Below are 10,653 nucleotides of genomic sequence, written 5' to 3'. Positions count from 1 at the left end.
TAAAGCGGCCAGAAAAGAAGTAAAGTACAGATAACCACCACTGCTACTAAACATGTCCGGAGACCTTGAATAAGTTCATGTTATATCATCCAATCAAACATTAGCTAATGGAAAAAGAAACTGATATCTCCTGACATCACAGCGAGAGCCCTTTTCACAGAAAGAGAGATCACAGCCAGATGGCACTAAGTTTCCATGCAGCGCTGCCTGAAGTCTGTCCTCTGCTGGTTTAAACAGAAAGCACACACGGCAGAGGGGGCTGATGACTGTACTCCCAACCTCATCACTCAAGAGACAACACTGCTGCCTGGCTCCCTTCAAAGACCTCTCTTCCTCTTCAGATTGTGTCGCAGCTGCCACTAATGGAAGGATATACTGATGTCTTTTCCTTTGGCACCATAACACACATCCTCTTGGCGAGAAAACAACTGATGATGGAAAGAGAAACACTTCACTCAACAAAAACCTTTAATTTGCACTTCATAGGCGAAGCAAGTGAATTTACAGTGTGGAATTACAAAAACGCAAAAAGTACATTGTTGCTCAGGGCTATTTTTTCTTTCAGCACGCAAGATGAAGGAACTGGATAAATAAGGGAATAAACATTCTTGTTGGTCAATTAACACTCTGGCTTTGGGTCGTGTTTTTATTCCTCACGGACACAGTGGTCATCATGGCTAGCGGGGTTACCGTGGTGATCCGCATCATGATTCAGCTGTGCGTACTCCACTGACCCCTGCTGAGAGGAGCAAAAACAAGAAGGGATTGCTGCAAGACAGACCTTCTTTGCGTAATTATCTGTCTGTGAAATACATATTCATGCAAATAATTGTCGGATGACAAGAGTCCGATACTTCTTTAAACTTTTCGAATAATTTCCAAAAAGTTTAGTGAAAAAAAATTACAAATAATATAAATGGTCCATTAGGATCTTCAGTCAGTCAGTAGGAGTTATTCTCTGGGAGCCATGAATGTTTGTGCAAAATTTCTTCACAATCCACCTAAAAGTTTCTGAAATAATTCAGCCTGGACTGACATTTCCAGAAAAATAAAGAGATTGCGTTAGTGTGGCTAAAAAGAGAAAGTTATGAAACTGTTATTTGAGGTAGCTTAGTTAGCTGAGCACATGTTGATTTTCACAGAAATGTACTTCCAGCCCAAGTAAAATTGTATAAACAATCATTTATTGTAGGAAACTTTATTTCTCATATCTGCTCAACTGTATTTGTGGACGAATTTTTGTAGGCACACTTTCTGCGTGTTCAGCTGACCTGCAGTGTAATGACTGACTCTAGATCAGGGGTTCTCAAAGGTCAGATGACTGAGTGCCAGTTTTGGGGGCCTGCGGTTGGCTGAGGCCTGCACGGAAAATCCCATGAGCTTGTTGCAGGATTTGTGATTGATCTCATGACGTTTCACATTCTAATTTTTTGAGCACCAAATTCACCTGTTCGAAGAAAGGGCAGATCACTTTATATGTTATTAAGATTAGCCCCTTAAGATGTGTTGAGAGTTAATCCATTTTTCCTGAAACCTCCTTCTACATACTACAGCTTTTATCCCCCTGTGGTAGTTGAGTTGAAATAAACTGCTCAATTATCCACTGAAATAAAGCACTAACCTTGACAACAAAATGTAATTCCTACAACACTCGCAAGATGCCACTAGTTGCCATGCAACCAGAAGCTTTCTGCAAGTTGTCATTCCTATCACGACAGATACTGGTTAGGTGGGCAAGGCTTGAGCAGTAGCTGATTTGTGTGTAAAATGTACACTATTGAAAGTCAAAGTGTTGAAATGGAATAATTAAACTATAATGGATAAATTTCATGTCAGTGAGGGCGCTGCACAAAATGTTTCTGAGTGCTACCATTGGCCTGTGTGCCACACTTTGAAAACCCCTGCTCTAGGTTAATTAACTGTGAAAACAGAACACAATTAGTGTCAAGCTGCATTGTTCTTTCAAGGGCACTTCCTACGTAATGATCATACATTTATGAACCAGGAAAGTGTTTCAGTTACCTGTCTACAAACAATTAAAACTGACTCCACAGGGTTTCCATTTATTGCACTGTGTCTGTCGGTGAGAGGTCTCTCTGAGCAAAGACACAACAGATTCATTGTGTGTGCCTCTTTGTGGTATGAGTATGCACTGCATGCATGATGTGTGCGCGATGCGTGTGTTTCTACTTACACCATCAGCCTGCTCTGGAACATCTGCAAAAATAAAGCAGGAGGACAAGCTCAGGAAACTACAGAGGAGTCTGATGGTTGAAGGAGGACTCATATAGTCATCAGAAGTCCCATGAACAAGCTCCCAGATCCCAGGAAACTGGTCGCTTATCATATCGCACACATTCACACTCTATGTATATGCTAAAACAGTCTTTATCTGCAAAGTGTCTTTATAGAGTGAAAAATGAAGCTGATATTGTGTTTTCCTTTACTTCTGCTGCATCATTGTTGGTATGAACACAGCTGACATTTAAACCATTAGTTATTAGGAGCCAACGACTGAACAATGGATAAAAGTTTTCCTTATGAATATCAAACAATGGACCATGTTGCACACTCAGTCTTAACGGATGTACAAACTGTTTGGCTCTGATTGTTAGAACAGGAAGTTCTCTTTGACGAAAGCAGAAAGTGGACACCTGGTCCAGTGCTTGTGTTTTAATGGGACATTCTTTCACTAACAATGCTGATGTTTACAGTTGGAGTTGATCCTGTTTCCTGGCGCTTTTTTTCTTTTTAGTGGCCTGATTTTTTTTTTTTGTTTTTGTACTGCATAACATAAATGGAGACTTGAATGAAGAGCAGGATGTTAGTTGCCATACCTTCCTTTGAGTTCCTCACTTCGCTGTACACCGTGTCTGTGCCCTTTGTTACCGGTGCTGTCACAACAAATACATGTTTTTGTTTTTTATTTTGAGACGGTATTTTTCAGATCACAATGATGACATTTCATTTTGACACTAAAAGTATTAAATGTCAGAGACAGTCTCACCTCTGTTAGGATCTGCCTGTCTGGTCTGCACCTCAGTGTACTGAGGCTCTGCCGTTTCTGGAGACTTCTCACTATTCTGGTCATCAGACTCTGCAGTAAAATACAGCAGAAAACGTTAACAAAGATAAACTTAATTTCATATTATTTCAAATCAAATGTTACAGCAGCCAGATCAGGTAATGTTTAAAGGATAAGGATGTTGATATTTTATACATATATTTTTTTTTGTTAAAACATCACTTGGGCTTACAGGCATAGTATTGTCTGCTAAGCCTGATATATCTCATTACTCTAACAGAGCTCCATTGTTGTTCAAAAACTATTAAAAGTCAACAGTTGCACAGCCTGACATGTTTCTTCATTATAATCAACACTGGTTCTTCAGTCCCGTGTACGCCCACCTACTGCGGTAAAAACTCACTGGTGCACCAACTGTTTATTAATCTGCAGCTGAAAATACTTCCAAAACCCCCCCCCCCAAAAAACCAAAAACAAAAAACCCAAAACCTGTGCATATACTCTACTCACCAGAGCCTGAAACAGGTTCACTCCAAACACTTTTTCCCATCATGCCTGGAGTGGCTACACAGAAAGGAGAGAAACAGTCTCAGTTGTAGAATTAGTTGAATTAGTTTAAAACTTATTGTGCTCGAGAGTACAATTGGTAGCTCAGTGTTTGTATCAGACTTTGTATAGACTTTACCATTGACAGCCTTATTGACCTCTGCTTGGGTGAGGCTCAGCCGCTCCACTTTGCTCCCGGCTGACTTCCTGTGACAAGGTGGTCATAAAACACAATCAGCTTTTTGAAACAGGAAGCTGTATGGGTGTCACCATCCTACCTTCTCATATTAGATTGAAAACACTGACTCTTGCTCAGAGCATGAGGAATGTTACTTACACTGACAGCTTGGAAGTTGTTTTCCTCTTAAATTGAAGGAGATGTTTCCTGAAGGCGATAACAAGGATCAAAGCCAGTATGAGCAGAATACAGAAGACTGTGATAAGGCCTTTCTTCCAGCCTGCAAGCTTCACTGCAAAACAGAAGTACATACAGGGATGGATATGATGATTATATTCTAAATTAGTCTTAAACACAACATTAAAAAAACAACAACTCTCTCTCCTTTCAGTTTAATGTAGTTTACCTTTCCCCGCTGGGTCTAATTATGTAGTTATTTACCTTTATAATCATGTCAGAGTCCAGAGACAATCTGAGTAGACATGTGGGTTTTGGGTCAAAAATGAGAAACTTAAATCAAAAGATTATTTTGGGCCACACAATCACACAAATTTTCTCCCTTTTCAAAAACAAACAAAAACAACTCTGATTGGTCCTCACAAAGACAGATGAAAGGAAGCACACTCAAAAACATCATCACACGTATTCAAGAAAACCCACCTCCAATCATGACGGTGTGACTTTGTTTGGTTTCGTTGGCTGGGTTGTTGCTCACACAGTAATATCTCCCTTTGTGCTTTTCTCTGACATTGGTGATCCTGTAGGATGCTTCCAGTTTCCTGGCGGTCTGGGAAGTGAGCGCGCCCTCTTTCTCAGCATGGTACCAGGTGAAGCTGATGGGAAAAGACCCTCTCTGAACAGAGCACACAAGGGTCACGTCCTGGCCCTCAGAGACATCTCCCATGCTGGGGAGCATGTTCAACACTGGTTTTGACACAGGTTCTGCACAGAAAGCGTATGTTAGACCAAGTTAACACAAATTTGTCTGAATGCATTGTGATAACCGCTGCATCCAACACACCTATGACGTTGGTTGAATTATGCAGCTGCGCGGTCTTAGTTGGCCTGTGTTGACTGTTATTCGCATGGCAAAGAAAGTTTTTTACATCTGAATATTTGTAAATGGCTGAATAGTTAAAGATGGCCTTCTCCCATGGCTCGCTCACCACCTGGGTTTCCTGCAGCCTGTTGGGTCCATAAAGGGTGTAGGTGATGGGAAGAGTGCCACTGTCACTCTGACAGACTAGCTGGAAGCGCTTTCCCAACACCAGCGTACCTCCTACCACACTCAGCACAGGTTTTGAAACAGGAACTGGGGATAAGATAATTGACAAGTTAGTCAGTGCAACAGAAGTGGATTCAGATTAACAAGGCTAAAATTGTGCCAATTTAATGTTATTTTATGCAACTGATGACTAACCTTTTGCTTTAACAACAAGCGCTTGACTTTGTTTTTCAAGAACACTCTGTGTAAGAGAAGCAGCCTGGACTTTACAGGTGTAGTTGCCGTTGTTATAAGAATGTGCCACAATAATGTGTGTCGACGCACTGGTGAGCTTGACATCATCTTTGTATATGGAAAATTGCATGGAGCTATTGCTGATCCTCTCAGGAATATAAATAGACACAGAGCAGGTCAGTTTAAAGCTGTCCCCCTCAAATACATCTGTCGGCTCCACAGTCAGGTGCGGCTTTGAAAACACCTCTGTTGGGGGAGGAATGGCAAAAATCATTATGCAATGTATATATGGTATATTTTTTATCGTTGAGAAGAGAAAAGGCTTTAATCTTCAGATAACAGATTACTTAATATCACAGCATAGGACAATTCAAAACAAAGAGGATTTCATCCAGTTCTTGCCTTTGACTGTGATTGTTTGATTGCTCTTTTGCAGCACACTGCCCCATTCTGCCTTGCACATGAGATCTCCAGAGTCGCCTTCTTGTACAGTGAATCGATGACTGAGGCTGACTGGGGCTTGTTTGAGGATCCTCTTGTCCTTTGTCAGGAATACTCTAGTGTTGTTTGGAGGACTTACCACTTTACATACCACCTCCAATATATCACCCTCATAGACATTTGGAGAGGGCAGCACATTCATGATTGGGGAAATGTAAAGTCCTGCAAGACACAACTCAGAATAATCAATCACATGTCCCTTCTTTAAGCAATCTGATCTTTTCTTTGCGACATGACAGCATTCGATCTAATCACCTCTGACTATCACTGTAATCTCATTGCTGCGGTTGGAGCGTTTGAACCCAGAAATCAAACTCATCTCATAATCACAGTAGAGGACTCTGTCTCCAGCCGGCTTCAGGGCCAGTGTGGTCTGTGAGGAGTTCCCAGTGGGTGCAGACTGCTTTATCATCCAAGACTCTCCGTTCCTAAATCTCTGGTAAAACCGAAAGTTGAGGGATCCTTTCTCCTCTGGAGCGCTGCAGATGGCTATGAACTCCTCATCCTCATAGGGTTTAGTCTTACTCAAATACAGAATGGGGGTCTGCAGGCCTGAGGAAAGGAAAATCTCATAGGTTAATTATTATTTACATTGTCTGTTCACATATAATGGCACATATTTGAGCTGGAACAAAGAACATGTGATTTAGAGCTTGATGATGAATGTTTACATAACACTGGACACCACTATGGACAATGAGAATTTGAAAGGCTAAACCCATGGTTTTCTGTGTTTTTAACCCAATCACATGAAAATGTGTACACTTACATTCCTGATAACAATTTCCCAAGGTTGTTCTAAATTAAAAACGTGGCATTTTTCATGACATAACTTCTAAAATGATGGGCAGTAATGTGAATTATTTAACAACTGGAAAAAAAACCATTGGTTTTGTCCAGTTATTTCATGTTGACTTTTTTCCTCCCAAATATGCTGATATATGGCAGAATTTCAGGTATATTTTGACATTTTTCATATTGCATTACATTATGCTGCCCTGAGACAAAAGAAGGAATAACCAACAAACCCAGCCAACTGAAAACAAATAACCCCCCCTCCAGCTTTACCTGTGACATTGAGTTTTTGGATGATGCTGGTTTTTTTCTTGTCCTTGACTGTGACCCGACATTCATAGTCACCAGAGTCAGCTGCCCTGGCGGTGCTGAGTTCATATACGATTGAATCTTCTATGGTGGTAGAAGAGTGGACCAAAACCTCATCCCTTGTGAGCTGGAAAGTATGTGTGAGGTGAGGGATGTTGTGACTGACGCTAACCCTGCACTGTATAGTCACCGTTGTCCCGCTCTGAACTGTACTGCTGGGTCGGACTGCCAGGTCAACTGTATCTATAATGTATGCTGTGGGTCGAAATGTCACACAGACAGACAAACAAATTGCACATGTGTTAGAAAGAAATAATGTCAGCAGAACTGCATGTCTTGTTTCTGTGAAATCAACAACAGGGACTGTGCCAGTAATACACCATAGTCTTCAGGGTCTATTATTCTCTCCACAATAAAGGTGAACTCTGAAGGAAGGCGGCCTCTGGCCACCCGTCTACTGCAGAGTAAGCAGAAGCTACTGAAGGAAGGAAAAAGCTTCAAGAAACAGCATCTACCCTCTCTGACTCCCGTGGGAGAGCTGTGTTGATTTATCCTGACTTCTGCTTTCACTCAGCAACAGACGGGTGTAACCTACATCAACAGTTACGAAACGATCACTTATTCTAAAAGTACAAAATTAGTTTGGTCTCAATGATGTAGGGTGACTGAGGCAGTGAATGACAGTGCTAACTCTGCTGCTGTAGAAATAGTACAGTGTGAGAAAGTTTATTTTTGATTAAGTCAAAGAGCACGTTCAGGTTTTGCAATTTTAAAGGAATTGTTCAACATCTTCGGAAAGACGCTTTCTTGCCAAAAGTGAAAGTACTCTAAACATGAAGCTACAGTCTCGCAGTCGCTTAGCTTAACACAAAGATGGGAATCGGGGGAAGCAGCTAGCCTCTGAAGTTCACTGTTTAACAAATCAGATCTCTTTTGCTCTATTTGTACAAAAACTGAAGTTTGAAAACAACAATTTGTCATTTTATGAGGGCAGTATTGTAACTTCATATAGTCAGGTTATTGGTGAACTTCAGAGGTGCTGGTTTTGTCACCTTCAGACCTTGACTTTCTTCATGTCTCCATGTTAAGTTAAACCATAAAATCCCTTAAAACGTCTGTAGTCTTATTCTGAGCAGACATGACAGCATTATGATTTTTTTCATTTAACTCTTGGCAGGAAGGTGTTTCCTAAAATGTAAAATTATTCTGATCAGGCACTGGCTGTCTGTGCAGCCACCTAGCCAAGAAAGAAAAACCCTGCCACAAACAAAAAAACAAGAAGAAATTATCATCTTAATTCAAATTCAAATTGTTTGAAAGCTATTCAGAATGTGGGAAGTTCATTCTAACTAAAAATAGTTTCAATGAATCTCATAAAAGACTTGAAAATATCAGGGAGCCCAGGAGTGCATGACACAATGCTCATTTCCTACAAAAATAACTGTGTGAGGTAAAAATAGTTTTACTGTCTAAGATAGAAAGGACTATGGTGGTTAAGTTGAAACTTCCTCATTGCTGGAGAAACTACAAGCCCTAAAGACCGAATATTAAGCAAAAGTCAAATATGCAGTTGTAGTTATACTTACATGGCTGTCCTCTGGCACATTGCCCTGTATTTGGAGAAAAACAAAGAAAAGGAATTAAAAACAAAAGTGAGAATCTTTAGATTAACTGAAGGAACATCCAATCCTTATAGCGATATGATGGTGGATCCTTACAGAAGTGTACGAAGGTGAGGAGCAGCAGCAGCAGCAGGCTGGGGGGTCTGGGGGAGTCCATCCTGAGTGATAGTGGTTTACTGCTGTAAGATTAAAATACAGAGGAATAAGGTGATGGAGGCCAGAGGGGCAATCAGAAGAACATGGGAGGGACATAGGAAGGGAGAGGTGGAGCGCGTGAAAGACAAACTCTCTCAGGCAGTGGTGGTGGTTGTGAGGGGGTGTTCCTTTTCTTATCATACACGCTCCTTGCGCTGCTTGCCTCAAGGAAATGGCTGTTACTTCCTCAAGAATCCACCACTCTTTTATTAGTGTTGAGAGAAAAGAAATTTCAACAGTAACGTCAGAGACTTGAAGAAACCTTGTGTCGTCCTCAGTTCTAGCTGAGCATGGAAGGTGTTTCCTACATAATTCAACATTTCAATATAAATGACAGCCATTTGGAGCTAAATGCACATTCTGTGCTTGCACTTGGCAATATTAGAGAGTGGAGTGTTGCTTTCAGATAACCTTGTGCTGGAGGCCTCACTCCAGTTTGCCTCGCCCACAGATCTCACTTCCTAAATTAATGATATGCTGTTTCTTTAGTGGACTGCAAGCAGTTCCCACTGAGTCATGATCCAGTCTCAAATTAAATGTATTTCACATCATTATAATCATACAATGTTTTGCATGATTACAATGATGCCACCTATCAGCTCACAGCCCACACGGTCGTCCTCTGGTGATTAGTACTCTCTTGTTAAAACTGTGAGATGATCTTTAAGATCTTTAAGTGCACAGCATGTATTAATGATTTATATATGATCAAGTGTTTGGGCAATCTGTGGAGAAATACACAACATAAGGGAATGTCAGATTCAATGTAGGTTAATCTCATAACAAATATTGTAGCTGCCATGGATGTGTTTCCCTGTCAAATAAAAAGCCTTTAGCTATGGGAATGCTCTGGGGGACAGTTGCTCCAATCTGCACAGTATATGTGTAGAATGCCAATATCAGAGATACAAGTGCATGACTGTGCAAACATTCTAATGCTGAGAGGGTTTCATTTTGGGTTTCATTTGTATTCAAATTCCAGATGTATGCAAGTATGCAATGCCATGCAGCAACTTGCAATCCTTAACTATGACCACTAAGAGCTGCTGAAGACTAACAGGAAAAAGGTGCTTGAAAAACCCACATGTTCTGTGCTCTGCAGATTTATCCCAGTTGATTCCATTTGTGCCACATGTTATAAGCGACAAATGCTTTCAGGCAGTACAGGGTGCATTTTAACTTCTGCAGAGCTGATACCAGGGTGGCCTTGATGGGAAACCACCATGTTATTTCGACACAAACTGTCCTTTCTGACCGATCAGTAAGAGCAAAGACTCTGCTCAGGCTGTTTCCTATTGTTTGTGTTGATTGGCAACCTAGCATTGGCCTAATAAGCATTCCTTGGGTCTGTATAGTACATAGTATATAGTATATAGCCACTGGTCAGTATGACAGCACCAATTGGTCTTTATCCTCTATTAGTGTGTCAGTGGTCTTCCAACAGTGTCAGACATGGCTGTGATAGTTTTTAAAAGCGATTCTACAAATAGCCCGTTGCAGGAAATAGCCTTACCTTTGTAGCTCCTTGCTGTGCACAGCTCAGCTTAGCCATAACATGTTCACCCCCTCATTTCCACTGAATTATCATTGATTAAAGACACACACACACACACACACGCACACATGCACACAACTCAAATGAAACAACTTCAAATGTTCAAAGAATATCATGCTAAGTTCATCTGTGTTCTTCATGACTGGTTACATGGAAATCCTGCAGGGAGCCACCCTCTCAGCGGTGCAACAGAGTTTTGAGGCTGGTTTGGCTGTGTTAGGTACAGAAAAGTTATAAAGACTTAAAACTTGACATTGTGGCCTGCAATAATTTTGTCTTTTTGATATTTTAGCTTGGTTTCTCCTTCGAAAAGCAGCCAACTTCTAAAATTCTGCTGGACGAGCATGGCAGAGGAGAGCACCAGCATGCATTTACTGTATTGGCATTTTCATGACTGTAAAGAGTGTGCTGCATTGATTAGAGTGATTGATGATGGCCATGATAGTACGCCACTGACACTCTCACAGG

General features: G+C 41.0%; 1 protein-coding gene across 4 annotated transcripts; it reads right to left on the bottom strand.

Moving 5' to 3' along the window:
* Positions 1 to 450: 450 nt before the first annotated feature.
* pecam1a (platelet and endothelial cell adhesion molecule 1a) lies at positions 451 to 8,679 on the bottom strand. 4 transcript variants are annotated; one of them, XM_046416069.1, is made up of 16 exons: positions 8,532 to 8,679; positions 8,400 to 8,423; positions 6,778 to 7,068; positions 5,965 to 6,261; positions 5,611 to 5,871; positions 5,170 to 5,454; positions 4,771 to 5,061; positions 4,410 to 4,691; positions 3,909 to 4,041; positions 3,711 to 3,778; positions 3,536 to 3,589; positions 3,008 to 3,097; positions 2,838 to 2,894; positions 2,195 to 2,217; positions 2,023 to 2,096; positions 451 to 739 (listed from the first exon to the last, which is right to left on the bottom strand). In XM_046416069.1, exons 1-15 carry the CDS (start codon positions 8,590 to 8,592, stop codon positions 2,064 to 2,066), a joined length of 2,250 nt encoding a protein of 749 aa, XP_046272025.1. In that variant the 5' UTR covers positions 8,593 to 8,679; the 3' UTR covers positions 451 to 739; positions 2,023 to 2,063. The 4 variants fall into 4 exon arrangements, with proteins under 4 accessions (XP_046272025.1, XP_046272026.1, XP_046272022.1 ...); XM_046416070.1 differs by having other exon boundaries at positions 451 to 736; XM_046416066.1 differs by lacking the exon at positions 2,023 to 2,096.
* Positions 8,680 to 10,653: the final 1,974 nt, after the last annotated feature.

Source organism: Scatophagus argus, chromosome 16 (genome assembly GCF_020382885.2).
Source record: "Scatophagus argus isolate fScaArg1 chromosome 16, fScaArg1.pri, whole genome shotgun sequence".
NCBI classification, from domain to species: Eukaryota; Metazoa; Chordata; class Actinopteri; family Scatophagidae; genus Scatophagus; species Scatophagus argus.
This window is presented reverse-complemented; position numbering and strand designations above follow the sequence as displayed.